The sequence below is a fragment of the Serinus canaria genome, chromosome 14 (assembly GCF_022539315.1).
Source record: "Serinus canaria isolate serCan28SL12 chromosome 14, serCan2020, whole genome shotgun sequence".
Classification (NCBI taxonomy): domain Eukaryota; kingdom Metazoa; phylum Chordata; class Aves; order Passeriformes; family Fringillidae; genus Serinus; species Serinus canaria.
The window spans coordinates 5,121,257-5,145,379 of NC_066328.1; the positions used below are offsets into that span (position 1 = coordinate 5,121,257).

At 45.2% G+C, this 24,123-nt stretch overlaps 1 protein-coding gene across 2 annotated transcripts; it reads right to left on the reverse strand.

Annotated features, from left to right (window-relative positions):
- Nucleotides 1-10,977: 10,977 nt before the first annotated feature.
- Nucleotides 10,978-23,858, reverse strand: TMEM114 (transmembrane protein 114). 2 transcript variants are annotated; one of them, XM_030229854.2, is made up of 4 exons: nucleotides 23,658-23,858; nucleotides 22,551-22,631; nucleotides 13,795-13,932; nucleotides 10,978-11,210 (listed from the first exon to the last, which is right to left on the reverse strand). In XM_030229854.2, the coding sequence occupies exons 1-4, from the start codon at nucleotides 23,839-23,841 to the stop codon at nucleotides 10,978-10,980; spliced, it is 636 nt and encodes a 211-aa protein (XP_030085714.2). In that variant the 5' UTR covers nucleotides 23,842-23,858. The 2 variants fall into 2 exon arrangements, with proteins under 2 accessions (XP_030085714.2, XP_050836191.1); XM_050980234.1 differs by lacking the exon at nucleotides 13,795-13,932 and having other exon boundaries at nucleotides 23,658-23,841.
- Nucleotides 23,859-24,123: the final 265 nt, after the last annotated feature.

Genomic DNA, 24,123 nt, shown 5'->3' on the forward strand with positions numbered 1-24,123 from the left:
GTTCTTGTGCTGCATGAGGAATTCTGGCCTGATTTTAGGCCTTTCAAAGGATTAAGATTATGGCTGGAAGTTGCAGGGTATTTTTTTGGGGGGGGATATTTCTTCATTTCTGTGACACAGGATCTGTCACTGTCATATTTTCTGAAAAATCTCTTTGCCCAGCACTTTGCTCCTGGGAAGCTGAGAAGCCTCAGAGAAAATGAAAACAATAATTATCTGATTTGCTTCTGCTGTGTTTTTCTGTTTTGGAATGTGTTTGGACACTGTTTACCAACAGGTGACTGTTTCTCTGGTTTCTGCTGTGAATTGTTTTGACTTAATGGCCAGTTAGGGCCAAGCTGTGTCAGACTCTGAAGAGAGAGTCACGGATTTTCATTAGTACATTTTAGCCTTCTGTAAACATCCTGTCTGTATTCTTTAGTATAGTTCAGTATTCTTTAATATAATATAGATCATAAAATAATAAAATAGCCTTCTAAGAACATGGAGTCAGATTCATCATTTCCTCCCTTCATCGGGGGTCTCTGAAATACAAGAAGGATCTACAGGTTGAGCATGCAGAGGCTCAGCTTCTCCATACAGCCAGAGAGGTGCAGGTATTCCTGTGTCAGTGCAGGCATTCCCAGGGTGGGAATTGCCAGGGCTCAGCATTACAAAGTTGGCATCTGAGTCCCACTGCCTTTAGTGGGGCCCTAGGGAAGGAGAGCAGAGTGCTTTTCTCAGATTTTATCTCTTCTGCAGACTGGAGACGCAGGAAAGCATCTGTGAAATAACTGTAATCACCACAAATCAGGGCAGCAATATCAGGAAAAACACAGTGCCCTGGGAGTCATCATGCAGCACACAAAGCTGGCAGGAACAGGGCTGCTCCAAACTGGAATGTGTCCCTCAGCTGGGGGGCTGGAACTGGAGGTAGATGAGTAAACCTGGCTTGGGAATGTACACACAGCACCTCGGTGTCACCTGTTGATGCAGTGTGGCTTCCTCCTCATGACCCCAGGTCCATGGACTGCCAGCCAGGTGATGAATTGCCCTGCCAGCAGCAGGCAGCCAGGCTGCAGCAGGAGGATCTGGTCAGAGCAGCAGGCACTGGGGGGCTGGAAGCACAGTAGGAAGACCCCTGGATGGGGAGCTGTGGTGTTCACATGCCCTCTGAACAGAGAGAAGCTGTGAGACAAGCAGAGAAGAAGGAAAACACAATTCTTATCTCGCTTGCTGTGCCTGTGTTGTGCTAAAGTAAAATGCAATATAGAGATTGTTTACCCAGAGTGAGGATGTTTTGTTCCCTTGGCCTATCAGGGCCAGGTGTGTGTGTGTGGGACTGTCACAGGACAGTCAGGAGAGAAGCAGAGATGAGTGCAGTGCTGAGCAGAGGTGAGCAAGAGTGAGTGCATAGCAGATTCACTTTAAATAAAATGTACATAATATAGTACAATAAAATAATTCATTACCCTTCTAATGATAGAGTCAGATGCATCATTCTCTCTCCCCTCTAATTTACAATAGGGAACTGTTGTTTTTAGAGTGCTGAGTGCCACTTGATACATAATTTTCAGACAATGTGGGAATTGCTGCAAACTTGGGAAAAAGTTGTGAAGAAGTGGAAACATGTCAGTACTTTTAGTGGCAGGTACTGGAAGGGGGTGCTCTGTGCTCCACAGCTTTTGTGACCTGACATAGCAGACAGAGTGTTGTGTTTCTAGAAAAACACCTTTCAGCCTTCTGATTCTACAGTTATGCCAAACTTGCAAGGTCTTCATTTCTGAAATCACAACATAACACTCCAAAATCTCCCCTTTTCCTGCAGATAAATGTTCCAAATCTGAGAAGAAGGTGATGTTGTTTTTGCAGTTAGATCTGAGCACTTTGTGCCTTTGGTCTCAGCCCCCACGGGTGCACCATGGTGTCACTGCTGCAGGACCTGGCCATCAGGAGGTTCAGTGCCCTGCCACATTTCTCACGGAGAGCTGGCAATTCCCACAGGATCTGTGATCCCTGGCTAATGACCTCTCTCTTTTTATACTTTGAAGGAAAAAAAAGATGGATGGGTTTTTTCTGCGCAGGCAAAGGAAAAAGGGAAAGAGCAGCATGTGTGGGTGGCCTCTGGTCTGGGGGACAAAAACCTCCCCTTTGGCTTGCAGCACGTTTTCTCCCCTTGGCTGAAAAGGCAACCAGACCCTCCAAGCCCTGCTCGCAGGCTCTTGGGGCTCTTGTGTGGAACAAGAGTGACGTGCAGCGGCTGCTGGGGCGCAGCGCAGCGGAGCGGGGCTGGCAGCGCTGCCATCCATCACTGGCGCTGCTTCTCCGGGAAATGACATTCCCACGGAACAGCTACCGGGAACCTGCGCTCCCCACGCCGTGCTAACAGCTCACAAATGAGCTTGGTGAAATGCCAAGTTGTGATTATGTGTGTTGCAAACCCCATTTCGAGCACTAATTTATACTGTGTGCTTCTCTCTCATGGAACAGTGCTATTTAGAGGGTAATCACGTTTTAACCTAATTTCCAAATTAGTAGAAAATATTTGTATTGACTTGCAGTATATGTAGGGGTTGCAGCTGACAGTGCAGGCTGAATTCTTGACATAGAATGAAAGAAAATCTGATGGAAAATATTCAATCTCTAAATGAGCCATGGGAGGGAGGGAGGTTAGCAGAGTCATTTATCCAGCTCGAGGCAGTTGAGTAGGAACACTGCCATTAGAGAGGGTGAAGCACAGAAATGGATTCTGTTAGTCCTGTGTCAAAAAGATAGCAGCTAAGTAAGATTTTGGGGTAGCACTTGTCATTTTGGAGAGACATGCTGCCTTCTGAGAGTCTTTTTTGTTTTAATGCTTGTCGAGTCACCTTGATTCCAAAGGAATCTGCAGTTACAGGGGGATTTGCTGTGTGAGAGGTTTGCTCTCTGTGGGATTATTTTCTGGACTCCATGGGGCACTGCCCCCCCAGGCAAAGCCAAGAGGACAGGGTTAATCACAGGGCTCTCCTGTATCCAATTCAATTCTCTTTCCAAATGGGTGAGTAAATGGTTCATCAGGCTTTGGAGATAAAATGGCAGAGGCAGCTTTAGAAGGAGTGGGTGTGGGAGTTACTGGTCCAATAAAGAATGTAGAATTGCTCAGGGAAGGATTGATGAGCTCTGGATGGTGTGTAGGAAGAGACCCTTGAAGTTAGAGAGAGCAGGGTGAATGATAAGACAAGTAACCGAGTTGTTATGGTGACAGAGGGTCCCCATGCACTGCCACCATTGCCAAGGAGGAGGGAAAGGACTTTCTGGTGAGAAGGAAAGCAGGAGAGTGAGCCCCAGAGATTCTGAAGGACAGGTCTGTGCCCAGGAGAGGCTTGGAAGCAGGAGATGGTTTTCCTACAGGAAAGCTGTGTGGGAAGTGGACTTTTTTCTCATTTATATTGCTGATTTTCCTGCCTGCTCACACAGAGACCCCTGAGGGGAATAACAAACCCTGTTTTCAGGGAAGGCAGCCCAGCAGAGCTCTCTGCACAGGCTTACAGTCCTGTGTCTCTGCACACTCATGTGACTAAAGCAGGGCCCCAAAGTCTCTGCACTGTCCCCTTTTTGTTAGTCAGCAAAGGTGGGTCAGTGACAGCACCTTCCACTGCCAGGGTCAGGGTGGCAGGCACAGCAGCCAGGCACAGCAGCTCTCCTAGGATGGGATCCAGTGGTGGAGCTCCCTCTGCAGCTGTTTGCAGCTGTTCTTGCAGGGAATGCCCAGGACAGGCAGGGACAGCAGCACCAAACCCTCCCTGCCACGAGCTCTGGGAGCCTCAGAGTGACCCCAGGGGCTCTGGGGGATGCCTGTGGCCAGGGGCTGGATGGCTGCAGGAAGGAGCTGCCACTGCTCAGCAAAAGGAACCTGGCTGCTGTCAGTGCTGCCACTTGGCTGTTTGCATGCATTCTGGTAGGAGCTCAAAGGACAGCTGGGTTTGAATCAAAAAAGAGAAGTCTGGGAATGTTGTGATTTCCATTGGCTGAGAAAGCACCCATTTCTTTCTTCTTTTGTTTTCATTAAATATTGCATTATTCTTGAGTTCTGAAAAATAAATATTTACAAATTTTCACTGCACACTGTTTAAATAGGTGTCTTATCTGTCTGATCCCTGAAGAAAACAAACCTGGTCTTCTCAGTGACTTATGTAGAACTTCTCCATTTTGTCAGAAGTGCCTTGGAACTAATAAAAGTCTTGTCATCCATGGATTGTCCCACAGATAAGAAGGAGATACAGCTGCCAAGTGCCATGCCTGGAAGGTACCGTTCATAAAAACAGAAAGACAAACAACTCAAAAGACTTTTTATCCACTCAAAAGACATTTTATTGCAGGTCCTAAAAACTTTGTTCCATCTATGGATGTTGCTTGACAGTTATAAAATTCTTTTTTATGGTGGGTGTTTTTGTTTGGCTTTTTGGTGTGATTTTTTTGCATAATGAAATGTTTCACTGTATGATACTACTCAAGTGGGAATGGTGGCAATAAAAGGTTTATGATGCCAAAGGATTTTCACAGCACTGAGGCAGCCAGTTCCAAAAGGCTGTGAAAATAGAGACTCCTCCACAGTGCAGTTTGGTTCAGCCTCTCTGTATGCTACAAGCATTACAGAGAACATTAGCTTATAAATATTTGAGGAGGCCAGGTTGGATGGAGAAATATGTTGGCCCCATCAGCAGCCAGATGTGTTGTCCAGAAGCACAAGCCATTAGCAAATGCTCTTCAGCTATTGACACAGAGATTCCTTTCCACAGCTAGGGAGCCTTACACCGAGAGGCTCCCAGCCTTCCATGGCAAGTGTTTGCTTTGTCCTTGGCAAAAATGAGCATGGTAACATTATGAGCCAAAAGCTCCCTTCCCTTCACCCCAACCAAGGTGTCTTTCAGCTGTCTTTGAAATGAGGCAAACAAGCAGATTACCACCAAAGTGCTACTTTTTAATACTTCACTGCTCATCAGCTCTGCTCTGCTCCAAATGAGATATTAAACCCAACAGCTTAAACCACTGTGAGAACAGGACCAGGCTGAGAGATGCTGTGCTGAATAAATGCATTTTAACATCCAAGAGAGATGGGAGGTGGCTTGGGACCACAAATACATTTGATTGTGACAGCTTGGCTGATCAGCAGTAACTCATTAACTGATGGAAACTTGCCTTCCTAAAGCCCCTTATCCCTTTCTCTCTGGCAGTTTTACAAGTGCCAACTTCAGTGCCCTGTCCTCGATGTTGATGGAACCTGAGGGGTTCCTGTAAGATCACAAGGATGGGTTTCCTTCACCAGTAGGCTGAGAAACTTGGTCACACAGAGCAAGAGATTTCAGTCTGCAGTGCCACTGCAGTTCCAGTGGGGTATGGCACTGCTTCCCTCCTCCTTTCCCTCTAACACCTGCAGATCCCAAACCAGCTGCTGTTCATCTGCCTGGGACCACAGTCCAGGGATGAAGCAATTACCCCCAAATACTCCTCATCCAACATGTAAGTCTAGCAAGTCAAGGCTGCACCACAGCTAAGAAATTTTTTTCTTCAGGAGATGCTGTATTGGTCATTGGGCTTGGGAGAATTGCAGCTGTGTCTGAAGAGCTGTGCAGAGATACATCCATAGCTCTGGAGTGCATAATGCTGCCACAGCTACTGGGAAAGGAAAACTGAATCTCATATATGTGAGAGGCTAGATTTGGGCTCCCCTGCTTTGACAGTTGTTGCATAATTTCAAAGTTCAGTAATGTTGGGGTGTTGTTCAGCTCTTACTGGGAGCAGAACTTCCTGACTTTCTTCCAAAAAATAATTATGGAAAGAGGGTGAAAATTAATAAAATGTAGCACGTTGTTTTCTCCAGAACTCCTCTTAGATTGTCTAATTGAAGTCAGGTTCAATTGTTCAATTCTTAGTCTGTCATATCATGGAAATAAGCCAGGATATAAAGCTACTTTTTTTTTTTTTAATTGTTTACATCCTCGGATATTCAATTTGATTAGCTCGAGCTATTGATTTCAACATTTATGCCACAAATGTATTAAAAACTGTGCTGGTTGATCTAAATCAAAACATAACCTTCATTGGAATGGCTATATCTCCTAAGAACAGCAGCATAAAAACCTTTAAGAAGTTTTTTGTGTTTATTTTGTTTTAAAAAGATGATGGTCATCAGCACATTTAACAACAGCTGACATTTTTAACTCCAGATGGCAAGGAACAACTTTAATCCAGGAGCAAGACTGTAGTGAGCACAACAGCCTCCCCAGCTCTTCCAACCATACAAAAATCAGTACAGAATTCCAGAATAGTCTGGAGAAAACCTTTAAGACCTTGAAGCCCCACAGCCTTTCACCAGCCCATGGTGCCTGGGCCGGTCTGGCTGTCCTGCAAGTGCTGCAGGCACAGCAAGGAGCGGGTTCTCCCCAAACAGAGCCCAGTTCTCAGAGCAGCCAGGAGATGTCAGCACAGACCGTGCCATCTGTGCAAACCTTCCCAAAAAGAAAAGGTCTCAACTGAGAGCGCCCACCGCGATTGGTGCCAGTGCCAGGTGGGATTGACCCCTCGGGATAAACTGGGAGCATCCAAAATCGGGTGTGGCAGGGACAGGGCTGCTGCAAACACTGGCAAAAAGGGAGGGCAAAGTTTGAGGGCTTCCTTAGGGTTAAAGGTGATGTGTAAAGCACAGGAAGATACTGCAGTAAAACAGCACTGCAATGCTTTGTTACAGGAAAAGTGTAATTTCTGCAGTTTAACTAGAACAGCAATCCAGTAATGAAAGACCCGTGACCTAAACAGGGATAGCTCAAACTCTGGGCAGACCCTGGCCTTCCAGGATTTAGCTGGCATTTAAGGACACCTGACCAAATTCCTGTGTGCTCTTCATTTCTGAGCCAACAGCTGTGCCCACTTGGAAGCACCAGGGAATCTCTCTTGAGCATGGTTATATTAAATCTGGGGGCAGTTTGACTCTCTAGCACAAAGCCAGAGCATTTCTTCTAACCTTTTCCATCCTGAGATGGGCAAATCTGTTAATATGGGAATGACAATTAGGAGGCACGGGGACATGGGTATTTTTCATTGATGTATCTTGGCTCACTAGGCACTGCTTGGCTAACTAGGCACTGCTTGGCTAACTAGGCACACTTTACTAAAGGAACCAGAGAAAAGGACATCTTTATTAGGAAGCAGGCTCAGATTTCTTCAGGTTTTATTTTTCCACTTTAAATAGCTGAGACCATTGAATTTCATTTGCAAAAAAGAGCCCAGGCCAGTGGCTCCAGGACAGAGCCAGCACTGGCCAAGGCAGGGCAGGGCAGCACCCCTGGGATGCAGATCTGGGATGGGGAAGAGCAGCTGGGCAAGGACAGATGGCAGCCTGGGAGAGGAGTGAGAGCTGGAGAGGAGCAGCTCTGCAGAGCCCAGGGAGGGCAGGAGGTGCTCAGGGCAGAGCTGAGATGGCCTGGCTGTGCCCAGGGAGGGGCTCTGGGATGGAGAGATCCACCTGGAGCTGGGGGGGACCCACAGAGAGAGGGTGCATGGCCAAAGGGGCTGGGATCTCCTGGGCTGGAGCAGGGTCCTGGCAGGACCCACAGAGAGAGGAGCCCAGGCTGGAGCAGGGTCCTGGCAGGGTTTGTGACCCAGCAGGGAGCCCAGGCTGGAGCAGGGTGTTCCTGAAGGACTGCAGCCTCTGGAAGGGCCTCACCCTGGAGCAGTTTGTGAAGAAGAATTTGTTGGAGGAGTTCATGGCAGTCTGGGTTCTTTGGGAGGGCCCCATGCTGGAGCAGGGGCAGAGTGTGAGGAGTCCACTCCCAGGGGAGGAAGATGCTTCACAAGCAATGTGTGATGAGCAGACTGAACCCCCAGTCTTTGTCCCACTGTGCCATTCAGGGGACAGGAGGCAGAGAATTGTGTAAAGTTAAGTCTGGAAAGAAGGGAGGGTGAGTAGAAGTGTTTTTAAGGTTTGAGCTTATTTCTCATTCTCCTAGCCTGCTTGCTAATAAATTAAACTCATTTCCTCAAGCTGAGTCTGTTTTGCCCATGACAGTAATTGGCAAGTGACCTCTCCCTGCCCTTTTCTTGTCCCAAACTCAGCAGATTTTGTGTCCCCTGTCCAGCTGAGGAGGGTGGGACAGAGTGACTGTGACAGGCACCTGCCAGCCCCACAGGAGCTGTTGCCTGTGGATAACAAATGCCTGGGGCTGCTTTGACTGCAGCTGTGCCCAAAGCAGTGCTGTCCCCTGGCCATCAGAGGTGGGGACACAGAGACTGCTCTGTGGGGACAGCACAGACACACACTGAATCCTTGTGGTGTCACTCACCAGCATGGCCTCTAAACACCTTGCGTATTTCCACGTTTTTCACATTCAAGGATCCTTCTGTCCTCCCCTGTCCTTCTCTGCCACCCCTCAAGAAGTCCTGGAAGGAGTGCCTGGGGCAGGGCAGTGCTGCTCTGCTCTGTACATCTGTTTCTCTTCACTTTTGATGTGGCAAATTCCCAATGAGTTTGCAATTCACCACAAAGTAATGGGAGCAGTCTCTGTCCTCATCTCAGTAAAGTATTTTGGGGAAAACACAGCAAAGGACACGGTATTAAATAAACATTCATTTCAGTGAGAGGAAGAAGCTGATAAGGTCATTTCTTTCAAATTACATAAAGTCCTTTCTAGAATGTTTTCTCTTCCCAGTATAATTTTTCAAAATGTTCAATGCTAATTTGACTATTCCAAACCATCTTTTGTTCTTAGCATTCAGAAGGAATTTCAGAGAAATTCAGGGGTTATGCAAACGTTCAGGAGCAGAAGATACTCTTTATTAGCATTGTGCCAGATATTGCAGGAAGCCAGAATGAGAAATTTAGGAGAGCCATGGAAATGAGAATTGCTCTAATTCAATAAGAGATTCATTGGCTTGCTAATTAGATTTGATCACTTGAGTATTTTATATTGTAGCTGTGTAAATGTCTTTTAAATACCTACCACATCTGACACAGGAACTTCAAAAACAGTAGAATAAATCTGCAGAAAAAGGTAAAGAAAAATAAATATCTTAGTTCTTTCATGTCTCAGCAAATAATTCCCACTCTGAGATGTCATTTTATTTAATTTTACAACACTCAAAACTGCTTTAAAATAACATCTGTAATAAATATTCAAAAAATAACTCAGATGATATTTTACTGTTACAGCTTGCAGTAATGTCTGAGCAACATCATACAAATTGCATTATAAATAGTTTCACCAGCACCAAAACAGAGAATTACATTTTACATAATTCACTTAAGCAGATGGAATTTTGCCTACAAAGGATTTTTTTCTTATACTTCTTATAGAGCTGATTTGGTATGCTTTGACTTGTAAAATGACTCAATTACATGGTCCCAACATAAGGCAACATGGAAAATACCTGACACCAGTGTGGGAGCAGCTAAGAATTACAAAATTGTACTAGTTAGTCACAGAATTTCTACTGCTCAGTCTATTCTGGATTTTGAGCCTTATTTAATTCTGATAACAAGCAAGATCTGACAAGTAAGGTCTTAGCCCAGGATTCAGAAACTCTGATTTCCTGTGACCTTGGACAAGTGTCCTGGCTCAGTTCTCCATTCACAACATGGCATTAAAATGCTCCCTTCTATCTCCAAAGTCTGTCAGATCTCAGGAGCTCCCTGCCACTATTTTTTGTCATAAAAGAATTGGTACTTTGGGACTAAGATTAGAGCTGAGCTCGGTCAGAGAGAATGTGCAATCTTAAACACAGGACACACTGATAAAATTGTTCTGGTGTGTAACAGAGGTAGGTGAATGATGCCCTTTGTGCTGCTGGAGAATGTACAAGGGACAGAGGGTGCCTGACACAGCTCCTGAGTCACAGTCCTGAGCTGCAGAGTGCTGAGGGCCTCCAGAAATGCATGATCTGACAGAAGTGTAGTGGAGCTGCTATCACATTCAAGCCTCTGTTCAGCACAGCAGTCAGGGGAAAATGTCTTCAGTAACTTCAGTGGGCACTGAAGAGCAAAAACTAGATTGCTTGGCACCCAAAATGAAATTCATGTGTCCTGCACGTTCAGTTCAGCACGAGATAAACATCCTAGCACAAAGCACGTGAACAGACTTCATGAAAAAGAAGAATCATCAAAACTGCAAAGTAAAAACTGAATACATCAGGTACATCTTCTGCATTGCAGAGCTGAGAAAGCAGAAGGAGAGAAGTATGTAGGCTGATCATTGGGAGACTGGGGCTGTGTCCAGCACTTGGAACATCTGGAAAACAGCTGTATCTTCCTCTTGCAGTGCACTCACCACTGCACTGCTCTGGAGAACTTCAGCATCACAGGCACTACACTCTGCTGGATTGCAGGACCCTGGAATGGTTTAGGTTGGAAAGGATGTGAAATATCATCTGGCTCCAACCACCAGGCCCCTGCCCAAAGTCCCTCTCCAGCTCTCCTGGAGCCCCTTTAGGTTGGGGGGGCTTTAAGGTCTCCCCAGAGCCTTTTCTTCTCCAGGCTGAACAGCCCCAGCTCTCTCAGTCCATCTCCAGAGCAGAGGGGCTGAATCCTCTGAGAATCTTCATGGCCTCCTCTGCACTCACTCCAACCATGGACAGGTCCACATCCTTCTAAGAGCTCTCAGGAGAAACCAAAATCTGGCCTGCAAGGTCACTTGGCTGAGACAGCAGAAGAGAGAAAAGCAAGCAAGAGATCTGCCTTGTTCTAAGCAATGAATGGAGATGTCTGATCAGCTGCCAGATGAAATTATTCTGGAAATACAAACACTGCAAAGCACTCTCCTCTAAGGACACAAGGGTTTCCTAATTGACAACACCTGGAATGTTTTACTGATTTACCAGAGTCTTTGTGTTTTACAGCCACCTGTGAGGAAAAAGGCTTACAGCAGCTGACAAGATACTCAGCCTTGCACTCTTGTGGTGACCAGATGCACCAAGAAATGCAGGTTATCAGGCTCTGCAGGGCTCTGTGGGTGCAAAGGCTCCTGCTGCTCACAGAGCCTGCTCACGCTGCCGTTTCAGACCCACCACTCTTGCTGCCAGGAGGAACACGGCCCCAGTGAGCACCTCTGCCACGAAGGAGATCCACACCAGTGCCAGGGACCAGCCAAACCTGATGTCAATTTCCACCAGGAGATCCTTGCTCCTCAGCAGGCAAACAGCTTCTTGGAAGGCAGCAGCTGAATATGCAATATAGACACTGATCCCTGTCAGGGTAACCAGAGCTGAAAAGAGAAACATGGTCAGCCACTTAGCAGCCACTGAGGAAATGAAAAACAATCAGTTGGATATGTCTTAGGGCCTCTTTGCCACTCCTTCCTATTCTAGCCAGGCCAGATTTACAGATTATCTTTGAAATCTAGCTGAGGTTGGTTTCTTGGGCAATGAGGGTGAGAGGGAAGTAAGGCAGGGTTATCTGTGTCCACTGAGAATAATGTGTTCTCACTGTTAAAGACTGAACCACAACATCTGGCAGCAAGCCTCCCTCAATAAACATGTATTTTACAGCTATCTAATGCATGTGCAGCTCTGTTTTCAGACCTGTATTGTATTGTAATGTATCCTGGTTCCTCACTGCTGAGCACCATGGACAGCTGTCTCCCTGTATGCAAGAAAGCCCACAGAGACCCAGATTTGTGGATTTCAGGTCACTGAAGTGAGGCTGTTCCCTGACTATTGTCAGTTTTGAGTGTTTAATGTAAATTTGTTGGTCTTCGCCATCACCTCCCACCAAGTGTTGTGCTGCCATGGCTACCCATCCCTTCCAAATACCTGAGCCAAAGACATCTTTGGGACAGACTAAAAATCAGTTAAGAAGGGCACTCAAACAAGGAGCCAGATGTTTTCAGAATGAAAATACTGTTCAAAAGGTGGTTGATGTAGGGAATGGCACATCTGGAACAGGTCCACACTGCATCCTGAGCCTGGCCTCCCTGCCAGTCAAAGGACAGGTACTGATGGAAATCACCCTTTACTGGATCAGCAGCAGAAAAGATGCAGTAACAAGGCCCTGGATAAAAGGTCTGCAGCCCAGGGAAAGTAAATACTGAATCACTTTCAGGACAAAATAGTGGGTTAGATTCTGAGAGAGAAAATTTTGGTATAGCTTTCTGTTAAATTACAGTAAGTCCTGATGAGCTGCCTTTTTGCCAGAAATACATGTTTGATTAGAGGCAAGCCAAGACAGAAGAGTGTTGGGTTATCCACCAGTCCAAATTCATACTCAGATTCCTGATTTTAACCATCATCTGATGCCTGTACCTTATTCTAGTTGTCTGCAAGCAGGGGTGGGTGGGGGGGAAATTGCTTCATACCTTTTGTCAGCAGAAATGGAAAAGACTGATTTGTTGACATTTTCAACAAGGTGCACTGAATTCTGTGCAAATTCCCTTAAAAAAAAAAAACAAAAACTGAATCCTATAGGATGTTCTGACATGTGGAACATATCAGTTCTGAGGGTTTGAAAAACCCCATAGTTTTGGAATGGCATCTCCAAAAATCTATTTCTGCTGAGACAGAACTACCTAACCAACACTCAAATTTGTGAATTTGAGTGTCCTACAAAACTGTTCTGTGCATCCAGCCAGAGCAGGATGGGGGCTGGTCCCAGCCAAAGGCCACCCCAGAGTCTGTTCCTGTTCCCCTGGGACACTGCACCAGCTCCATGCCCAGAACCCCCTTCTCAGACCCCCTCTCCTGGCACTGCCTCTGTGTTTCCTTTCCCTTTGCAGCCCCAAACAGCTCAGAAAGGGCCCTGCTCCACTCCCCAGTGGGATAATCATGCCTGGCACTTCACAGCCTTTCATCTTTCACTGACTCTCTGGAGCAGTTTTCCCACCAGCCTTTTCAGTGAATACAGCTTTCTGCTGCTCTGAAATTAGAACTTGCTCTTCTTTTTAGGAGACAGTCATAATGGGGGATGGCTGGTCTGTGTTAGAGCATTTCAGACTGAAAAGCTCAGTCAAGGCTTTGAGACAGGAGCATTTGCTTCCAGCAATCTCTTAGCATTTTCTTCTTAAAAGTAGGACTGTGTGAGCAGTTGATGAGAGCCAATTCTGAGGATCCCCTTTTCTGTTGAGAAAAATCTCTGGTTTAAGTTACATTGTGAAACAGCACTGAAAATCTGTTTGGAACAGAAGATGCAGATTTCAACAGTTTTCCTGTTTTGACAGAATGTTTTTAGGTTTTTTAATTCATAAATTACTTTCAAAAACATGGTGGGTTTGGATACAGCAGCAAAGAAAAAAAGGAGTGTAAAAGCATTTTACTAGCTTCAAATTGAAATGTCACACTCCAACTAAAATAACTTCTGGGGGTTTCCTTTTGTGACCCACAGTTTGGGGACACCACTCTCCATCAAAACTAGCAGTGAGGCTAAGCCAGGAATGCCTTACAAGTCCCTTTTCAGGAACTCAATGCAAATGCCTTTTAAAAACCATCAGTTTTCTTAACAGCTGCAAAATCTGTGCAACCCTAAGACTTAATAATTCCACAGTCACTTTTCCATCACCCCATTAGCCTGCCTGTAAAGAATTTGTGCACCCTGCTGAGAAGTTATTGACTCTTTAGCGTTACTGGGCACAGCACACACAGAGTGCTCAAAGGGTGACTCACTCCCCAAGGAGGGATATTTGCCTTTCCTCTGTAGCTCTATTCCAGAGCCAGGACCCCAGCAGATACCAGGGGAATCAACACCAGCACTATTCTGAAAGCAAATTCTTCCTTTCATTCCCTGGGAAACAAAGTGATGTTTCCCAAATAAAACCTCTTGTTATCCAAAAGATTTAGGCCAGGAGTTGGGTTTAGTACCTCCAAAAAGGAAAAGCAGTCCAGTCATTAGGAGCAGCAGGTAGGCCCTGGCAAGAATACTGATGAATCCAGTCATTCCTCCAAAAATCATCAGTATCAGGCTGAGGGGCATCAGGATGACAAATGTTCCATGCATGTCTGAAGAAAAATGAAGAATGTTAATATTGTAATATTTTATTATGGTATCAGCGGGTGTACCAATGATCATCAAGTGCAGAGCCCCTGATCAGGGTCAAAGCCTCATTCTGTGCTGCACAAACAAGAAATTGGACAAGCCCTTGGGTTTTCAGTGTAAATCAGCAGGACAAACATATGGTATGGAGGAAAAGGTGACAGGCAGAACAAGCCCTCACAGATCACAGCCTGCATTTCAAACAGAGACCACAGATATAGAGGATATATCTACACAGAAATATATGAGCAATCAAACTGCTCTCAGCTCTTGAGCCAGCTGGACATCAGGTGATGCACTGCATCCCAGCTAGGCACTGGCACCCCTAAAGAAAAGCAGCCCTGTTATGTGAAAAACACTGTTCTGTTTGGGAGGTGAGAGCCAGCCATGCTTTGATGAAAGGTTTCTCTCCTGTCACGTGTCCTCTGCTGCACTGATGCAGCAAACTGCTGACCTTTTCCTTTGTTGCAGCTGACCATCAACTAGAGGGAAATTTTCCCATCCAGCTCTGATTCTGTCTGTCAGTTTTCTGCAGCAGCTTCACTAAGTGCATTAACCTATCCTGCTTGCTTCCTCCCATGCTAAATGTTTTACATTAGTCTTTCTTGATCCCTATAATATTTTAATAGCTGTGTAAACAGAGGGTTGCTATGTGTTTTTTCATATCACCCTGGTTTTTTTCCATCATAAACCATTATTGTGTCATTGTTCCCTCTGATGTAATCTATCCACAACATTCAACCCAACCTTATTTTAGAATAATAACCAAAAAATAAATAATTCCAGTGTCAATTTGTTTTTTCATCCCAGAGTAAAGTGCAGAGTAACTGAGAAAAGAAAATGTAAATCCATATTCTGAAGAGGTCTAGGCTTCATTGTCTCATTTAATTTCACAGAGGAACAATACACCATTAGCTTAGGAAAAGGAATCACTTAAGGGCTCACAGTTGGTGTGTGATCAAATGATCAGTTTTTTCAAGTCACTGGAGCTGCCCATGGAATTGGAGCTGCTGCATCTGCCACTGGCTAAGGATCCAGCTCATCCTCAACAGCAGCATTACAAAGATCAGACACAATTGTGTGCATGTCTCTGCTCTGGAAGGTTAGGAAGGGCATGCATGGCATCAAGGCAGACACTGTGGATGTTTGTACTTGAAGAGAATGTGGTTTCCAGACATTGTTTTGTGTAGCACAGAACGTGCTAAAAAAAAAAAAAAAAAAAAAAAAGTGGCAAACGACAAAGTTTTGGGAGGTGACAATTTTTGGGGTTTTTTCTGCTTCTTGTACTGTATTTTCATATTCAGTCCCACATATGCTGACATCAGGACCAGCTGATGCTCAGAAACCATGAACTGAACATTCTGCAGTGAGGAGAGCACTTCCCCTCTTTGACTCTAAAGCTGAGGACACTCCCTGGGCCCTCCCTCAGCAAACTGGCCACGGCTGCTGCTCCTGCCAACAAACACAGACCTGGAGCAATTCCCAGTGCTAACAGACAGACCAGCCTCCAGCTCACTGGGAACAGAGCAGCATGTCAAAACTGCCTGCACAGCTTAGCTGAGCTCCAAGGTGAGGAACAGCCACGGAACTCAGTTCTGGAGTTTCATGTGGTTAGAGGTGGTTGGGGATGTGATGGGACACAGTGTGACAGAGCAGATTGGGCACCCAAATCAGTTCTCCTATTCCAGAGAGGCAGCAGCAACAGGAGTGTGCTCTTCAGCCACATTGGAGCTTGCTGAGGGTTATTTGGTGTAATTTTTGATTATTCCCCACCTTTCTGACATCCATGTGTCATCTTAGCTTTGGTCTTGCTGAAGTAGAAGGTGAAAAAGCGTTTGGAGGATGCAATGAACATTTGAAAAGCATGAATGGAAGAGTGTAACTCTGTCCTCAGAGCTGGCCTTGCTGAGAGAGAACAAACATAACCAAGTTCATGGCTGGCTCTCTGCCCTGGGATTTCCCTCACCAGTCCAAGTCACTGCTAGCAAACTCCACCTCAGGACAGCAGCTCTAATTTGCCATTTCTTTGACTTTTCTTGCCATGGTGTGATTTCAGCTACTGCAAGCTGAGCCAGGACACGTGTGGGTGAGCAAAACACACTCTGAATGGAACTTTATGAAGGAAAGGGAAAGGAAAACCTTACCAGAGCATCCTTGAGGGTTTCCTAGATTACATTAATCATCTGTGGCAGTTGCAATATCAGAATAACTCTGATTTTTGTGCCCTCTTCAGTGAAAATATAGGGTTTAGGGATAGGTCAGCTGAAACCCACAAACCTCACTGTGACAGAGCCTTACTTTTCCTGCCCACAGCTGGGATCACACTTCTCATCAATCACTGGCAGCTTTTTAGAAATCAAATATTTAGTGAATTCTAATTGGTTAAATAGTACTTTTATAATCTCCAGTGTTCTAGTTCAATATCTAATACTCATTTGTACTATGAAATCTGAAACTGCTTGGGAAACTTATTCTAAAATGCTGCCATGGAAACCACTCAGGAATCTGAATTCATGCCATCTGGCATATGATATTATGCCATTATATTCCTTGATTAGAGGAACAGAATTAGTTTATAGAGGAAAATTACTTAAAATATCTTTACTTTGTTTCTGTCTTCAATAATCATCTGTGAAAGAAGTTAAAATATTCATTTTGCAGTCATTTTAGTGGTTTTTTAGTTTCTGTTGAAATATACATTTATGCATTATGCATTAAACATATAACTGTCTTCATATTGATGAAATTGCTCTAGTATTGGAAAAAAACCACCCTAAGCATTTTGCACAAGAAGAGGCATGTGCACTTTCCTGTAAAACAGAATTCAGTTTCCCACATCTGTTTCTCAACACCTGAGTCCCCTCTTAGTCCAACATGAAAGATCCAATGGATTAATCTCGGAAATACAACAAACTCATAAACTTTTAGAGAACACTCGCTTATTTTTGAAGCAAAAAAGAATCCAATTGCTTAATTGTGGTTACTGAAGTTTTACATCAGCTAGCCAAGGCTCTTTTACCAGAGCTCTGGCCAAAAGTCTGTAGAAATGACATCTGCAGTGTGTGTCCAGAACTGAGAACTTGGCAGGCATCTCTAAATTACCACCCAACACAGTTGTTGAGGAGTTGTTTGTGAGAGAAATCTGTGGAGTGAAATAGAAACACTGAGAGGGTCAGAAGCGACCAAGTGCAAGCCCAGCAGTTTTGGTAATCATCTCCTGTTAACATCCTGCAGCTTAATTGCTTCAAACTAACTTTGGATTTGTTTGCACAGCTTATAATAGCAAATAGTGCCTGGAAATCTGTAATATCACCTCATCAGAAATACTCCCAATGGCAGTGGCTCAGAAGAGCTTAATTAAGGGCCTGTTTGTCTTACCCAGCAGTAACCAAAGAGCCAGTTAGAAAGACAAAAGCCTCCAGCTGAAACAGACTCCTGGCAGTTGTTAAAAACAATGGGGCTGCTCCAGAAGGACTTGGCAAAGCCAGGAAGAAAAAGTGCACAGAGAAAGTCTGACCTGCTTGCTAGGAGAAAAAGCCAGGAAACAACTTAGGAAACCAATGAACGACTGAAAGAACTTGTCTGTGGCTAAATGTGAGTCTTCTGGGCTTGGGCCACAGGGGCAGGAAGGCTGGATCCCCTCCTGTTCAACGGAGCAAAGGTGATGGAGGAGCATTGCTCACAGAGGCAGGGGTCTCCAGGATGATTAGCCAGGCTCTGGTCTGTGTGTCACATGTTTGGCTTCCTGCTTTTCTCAAAAAATCTCTGAGCTGAATGGGAAGACCAACTGCAGAGAGCAGAAATAAAATGCTGCTAGAGCTGGAGCAGGAGGCAGTGACAAGAGCTGCAGTAGCAGGACTGGGTAGAATGATGGATGTGAGCAATGCACTGTGGCTCACATTCTGCTGCTGGGGTACCAATGAACCTGAAAATGAGAATATTCATCAGAACTTGTCACCTGCCAGGCCTCAGCTGCAGTGGTGCTGAAGTTATCTCAGATTTCTGTCTATCTTTCCTGTTATATCTACAGGAAGTACTGAAGCAGATGTCCACTGGCCCCTCTCTGGAGGAACAGTGCACTGCTGCTCAGAAACAGGTACACACCTACCAGACCAATTAAGCCAGAATTTCTGTGTGCATCATCTGGGTCTCATTTCACTTGGCCTCTGAAATGGCTCTTGCTCCAGCCCCAGCTGTTTCCTTCTGGTAGCTTAAAACCAAAAGAAGAGTTGCAAAGAACTGTAAATCCCTCAGGAAAAAAAAAGTGACAGTGACCAAAGAAAAGAGCATTCTTTCCAACGTTATAAATTGCATCTCAGTAAATATAGAGAGGGTAAAGTGTGAAAGCAGCTGGTGCATGACTGTTACAGGGTCCACATGCTGTGAGGAAATCCAGACAAGTTTATCTGGACTATTAAACCCATTTTGTTGAGGAAGAAACCAAGGCAGCTGTTACATTAAAACAACTGAGGTATCAGAGCTGCCTCTGCTGCAAAGATCATTTCCCTGCAGGAAGCACGAACCTGAGTGCAGCCTCATGGTTCCAGTTACATTCATGTCTAAAACAGAAAAAATAAAAATACTCTGGGGAGAATACTTTAAGCAGTTGTGCATGGGCAGCTGCACGCTCCTGTCTTGATTTTAGAACAGAAAAACAATATGAGTGGAAACCACATCCATTAAATACTCATTTCTGCACGGGTCAGGAATAGAGGAGAGCACAAAAATGGACCTGTAAAAGGAAATCAATCACTGGCTATGCTGTTCAAATCTCTGACAAAAAAATCAGGATTGCTAGAGGCTTAATCTTATCTAATGCAGATGGTTTGTGTGTCACACAGACAGTAAGAAAGAACAGCTGTTCCTCTCACATTATCTTTTATAACTCCAGCCCCAGCTCTGCAGTGCTGGTGGGACCCTGCAGCAGCTCAAGTGCAAAGCTGAGAATCAAGAGAAATTGTCTGGTTTTGAATAGAAATATTTACAACATTTTTCATTTTTGCAAGGATTACAGTAGTGCTGCCTTCAGCTAAATGTGTACTGGCATTTATTCATTATTAATAACATAGGCTTTGGTAAATGGAAAATATTTATATGACAAAAATGTCTAAGAGCAACTTTTCACCAGTGTAACAAGTTGAGGTTTCTTGTTTGGGTTTTTCTTTTAAGAAACTCTTTTAGAAAGCTCAAATTCAGGGGGAAAAGGTTTCAGCTGATTAAGCACTGCCATTCCTTCTACTCTGTGTGTGATCCTCAACATCTAGGTCTGATTTTGGACGTTACATTTCTGCTACTGGAAAAAAGTGAAGCAGCTCAGAACTCGATGCAGCAGCCTTTGAAGTCAGTGACATCCTTTTTTTGTCATTCAGAGAGAGATAGATTCAGCTCTCCATGAAAAATGTTGCTCTTGCTGCTTGTCTGCCATAGCTGGCACAGGAGAACACATGGCAAGGCAAAATAACAGAGGTGTCTTTGCTGACAAATTTAAATTCTAAGGGGAATTTTCAGAGGGCTGTCTTTAATCCTAGTAGTCACCAAGAGACTCTAATAACTGTCTAAATTAGAAAAAGTGATAGTTTCATTTTATTCCTGTTTGGGCCAGAGGAAAGTGTACATCTCCAGTGAAAAAGAAATTTATTAATGCAGAACTTTCAGAAAAGTTAATAGTAGGCAGTTGAGTGGTATTTTTCTTTAGACAGTGGCTGATGTTTTAAACAAATAACCAGGCCATGGTGTAACCTGTAACAGGGAAATATTTCATCCATTGTGGGTTTGAGGGGAGGGAGGGTCTACACTGCATGTTCAGCTGAGGGGAGTGGTAAGAGAGGAAAGGGAAGGCTAATGAAGAGGAGAGTGTGTTTTTGTCCAATCCATTAGGGAAGCAGTTCAAGAGCACTCCTGTGCTGTGAAAATACATCACAGTCCCAGGCTCAGCAAGCCCTAGGTTGATGGCCTGGGAAATATTGCTGCTAGCACAGGGTTTTAACTCGTGCACCCAATTATTTCAATTTGCCAGGAGCTCAGTTTGAAGTACACAATAAGGCTAAAAGGAATCTGCTGGGATGAATGGGGGAGATACTGGAAATGTGGAGGAAGGGACCATGGAGGCTTTTCATTCTCTGATGAAGGGTTTGTCTTCTGGCAGTGGCCAGCACTTGTGTTCCCACTCAGGCCCAGCTCTTTGCACTCACAGACAGACTTTCTCCAACCTCCTTGGCACTTGTGTCTGGTTCAGACATGCCAGGAAGTGCATTCACACTCTGGAGAGTGAGGGATGTGACCAATGTGTGACCTAAGTGCCTACTTCAGGAGACAGTCCTTTAAAGCCTTTTTAGGAATAATCAGAAAGAAACAGGTTGGATGTTGCCAGAGCATATGAAATTCAGTGCCAATCAAACAGTGATAAATATGAGTGTACAGCTAGATAGGATGAGATCAATCCCATGTGGCTGTGCCTCACAGACACCTTCACAGGCACACAGAGAGAAAAATGTCACTTTTGTGAAGTAACCAACCAAAGCTCTGCAATCAGCTTGTTTGCCACACAGAGCAGCTGATGAAGGAACTGCTGTAACTACACTGCAATCCATGCTCACAGAATTTCCCTCCAAAATTCTTGTTAAAATGTGTTGTCAATGAAGATGATTTGCCATGATCTGCCTAAATATGATTCAGTGGCCACAGTCAGAAACACTTAAGAGAGAAGAGTAAAGCTGATGTCAAAGGTACTATCTCAGGCCCTGATGAATCTAGATGTCACTTAGAAATATCTGTATTTCCTAGAAGGAAGAAGTACTGACATGGTATTTTCTATGTTCAGCTGCTGCTGCTGAGGATTTGTAGCCTCACCACACTGAAAATGCATTGAAGCTGAGCAAAAAAAAATCAAAAAGTTAACTCAGTAGGGCATTCCAATCAAACCTAGCAGTTTCTTTCAATTGAAGTATCTTTGATTTCTTCTCTCATCACTTTTAGGCTGACTATGCCTGTTTATAATAAAATATGCAAGTGTCTTTGCAGTCCTGAAGTGTTTTTCCAGGAACATAAAAATAGTACTTGATGTGAAAGTGAGAGAAGAAAAACTCTCCAAGGCCCCAAAGAGTCTGTAAACATCATTATTAATACAATTTTTATTCATATCTACTATTTTCTTACACTTCATGACTCACAAAGAGCCATCCTTTGTTTCCAAGCCAACATCATTTGTATAACCAAAAGAGCACTGCTTTTTGGGTTTGTTTTGTTATTTAACTGAAGAGCTGCAATCTCTCACCTGTGAAAAACAAATTGGCACACAGCTTTTGAAAAGCAAATGGTTTCATCCTGAAATGTTGGACCAACATAACAGTGGAGGTGCTGACACTTAAAACATGATCAGGGAGGCTCAGTTAATGCTGACCCCTCAAAGGCTCGAGTGATCCAGCAGACAATCACCTCCACTGATTTCAGAGCCATTTCTTTAATGTTCCATGCTCAAAGCAGAGAGCTGTAGCAGCTACAGCCCTCTGCTTTGAGCATGGAAGAGTAAAGAAATGGCACTTCCTCTTTGGGAGCACAGACAGACATGCTGGGCTGTCAGTCCTGAACCTGCTGGTGTGTTTACATGCTGGGCTGTCAGTCCTGAACCTGCTGGTATGTTTGTTTGGCTGCTTCAGGAGCTCACTGGGATCTGACTCCTACTGGACCTCTCCAGGACAGCTGTGGCACAGCCCCAGCACCTCCCAGGCTTCCTCTCTGTGCTGCACCTGCAGCTGGACCACCAGATGCTGCTCCAAGAAACTAAAGACCCTTTTTAGCCCCTCTGGAGCCCAGGGAATGGCTGGTTTTGAGGGAAAGAGTTCCATTTTAAGAAACAGGACAAATGCATGTATTCTGCAGAGTCAGGGAGAAAGAGTGAGTAAATAAAAGAATTGTAAAAAGCAAGCCCATACAGAAGGGTGTGTGAGAAAAGGATTGTGCCAAATATATGATGCAAAGATGGTAAATCATCTTCTAGGAGATGCCTGTAAGTATTTGCAAATGTTCAGTTTGGACTTTTTGAAAACATTCTGGCATTGACAAATGAATCTGAAGAAAAAGAAGAAAATATATTAGAAGCCTAATGTTTTTGCACATGATGTTCTTCAAAGACTTTGAACACTGCTTTTGGTCATTGATTTATTTTCTTAAATTCTCCCATACTTAAGTCTTTTATCAGTGCCAGGAGTCCCACTGGAACGTTAGAAAAGTAACTGTGTTAAAGATTAGTTTAAATGTGTTCTTAAGCATTTTTAGTGATCAGACTCCTTTGAGGTGATTGCGAACACTTTTGCCTTGGATTTTTAGCAATTGTGTACCTTCCTGTGCCATTCCAGTCAGAGGTTTAGCTCCTGTGGAAGAAATTAGCTGAACTTGTCACCAAATAGAAGGTTATTTCAACAGTAAACACACTTAAAGACCACAGGCAGTGACAGATATTGTACAGAAGCAGAGTCAAACACTTTCTCAGTGAATTTCCCCTCTGAATCAGAAATGAGTCCTTGTAAGTGGCCAGGGAGGGAGGGAAGGATGGATGGAAATATAAAATAATATAAAAGCTACTCACACAACAGCTGTCTGTGTGAATCGGTGATGTTTGCATTCTCGTGCCAGAAGGGGTTTATCAAAGGGTAGCATTCACTCCTCACTAGTAGAAAAAGGGGGGAAATTACACTATTATATCAGTTTGCTAGATAGATATGTGGTTTTTTGCATGTACAGATAATCATTATAATACTAGTGCTTCTAAAACAGTTCTCCTAGGTAGGGAAGGAAATGGGAGGATTTTTAGCATGCAGCATCAGCTGCTCCCACAGGGCCTGACCCCTGGAGTCAACAGGGAAACATCTGCTCATTGCAGCGGGGCTCAGTGCACAGCAAAGAGAGAATTCCTGCAACCTGCTCCTTCTCCCTGCTCCTCTGGAAACATCCTTTCTTGTCTATGGCAAACATTACTTACGCCTGGCTTCTAAGAGTGGAATCAAAGCCAAAAGTTAAATGCCTAGCATATAAATAAACTACATGGGGAAAATCCTATATATTGATCTATAGGATTATAATAATCCTATATGATGATATGTAATAATACTGATATTTAAATTAATTGCATTGCTTATGTAAATAAACTATATAGTGTTTATATTTTTATTTGTTGTATTATAATTTATAATTTTAATGGCTTTAACCCAGAACTTTTGCCCCTTAATTTCCTGAGCCAAATGAAAAGACATCTCCTTCCTTCTAAATGGTTAACGTTTATTAGATTATCTTGAATTAAAAGTTAATGTAAAATCAGGTTACAGTAGCAGAAAATTCGCTCTCCCCATGTCTCCTTGGGCAAGTGACAAGGGAGGCACTGACAAGGCACTGCCCACGGGTCCGGGCCACGGCCGGGGAGCGCCCGTCCCTTCAACCAGGTAGAGCCGGAGCTCCCCGGGCAGCGGGCACTGCCCCCGACAGGACCCTGGAGCCGGACGGACACCGCACTCCCATCCCGCATCCCCACAGCAGGAACCCCGCAGATGGACCCCGAACTGAGACCCCTGCAGCTGCCTCCCCGCAGCCTGATCCGCAGCCGGACTCCCGCAGCCCCGCACGCCGGGCCCGCAGCCCCGCACGCCGAGCCCGCAGGCGGAGCGCTGCGCTGCCCCGGGCCCGCCGCCCGCGCACTCACCGCGGCAGGTCCGCCAGAGCCCCGAGTGCGAGCTGAGCGCGTCCGTGCCGTTCTGGGACGCCTCCAGCTTGGAGGCATCGATGATGTACCAGAAGTCGGTGGCGATGGCCACCACGAGGAAGATGAAGCTCGAAAGTCCCACCAGGGCCACGAAGAGGGAGAGCGCGCCCAAGTTAACCCTCATGGTGCCGCCGCCGCCGCCGCGCCCCTCCCGGCCCCGCGGCCGCGCAGGTAGCGCGCCCCGAGCCCCGCCCCGGCCGCTCGGCGCCCCGCGGGCGGACCGGGCACCGCAGGGACCCCGCCGTCCCCCGGCCGCCAGCCCCGGTCCCGGGCGAGTCCCCGCAGGCGTGTGAGGAACGAACGATCGGGCGTGCCAGCGCTGCTCACGGGAAGGGACAGGGCGTCAAAAACACGGGCATGGGCATCCCCATCGCTCCGGCAGCCTCGGGACGGGCTCACATCGGAG

Coding starts and splice junctions, on each gene's coding strand:
- TMEM114 (XM_030229854.2), bottom strand. CDS start 23,841: ATGAGGGTTAACTTGGGCGCGCTCTCCCTCTTCGTGGCCCTGGTGGGA. Junction 13,933..22,550: donor TTCACACAGACAGCTGTTGT/GTGAGTAGCTTT, acceptor ATTTTTCTTCAG/ACATGCATGGAACATTTGTC. Junction 11,211..13,794: donor ACTGCTTTTCCTTTTTGGAG/GTACTAAACCCA, acceptor TTCTCTTTTCAG/CTCTGGTTACCCTGACAGGG.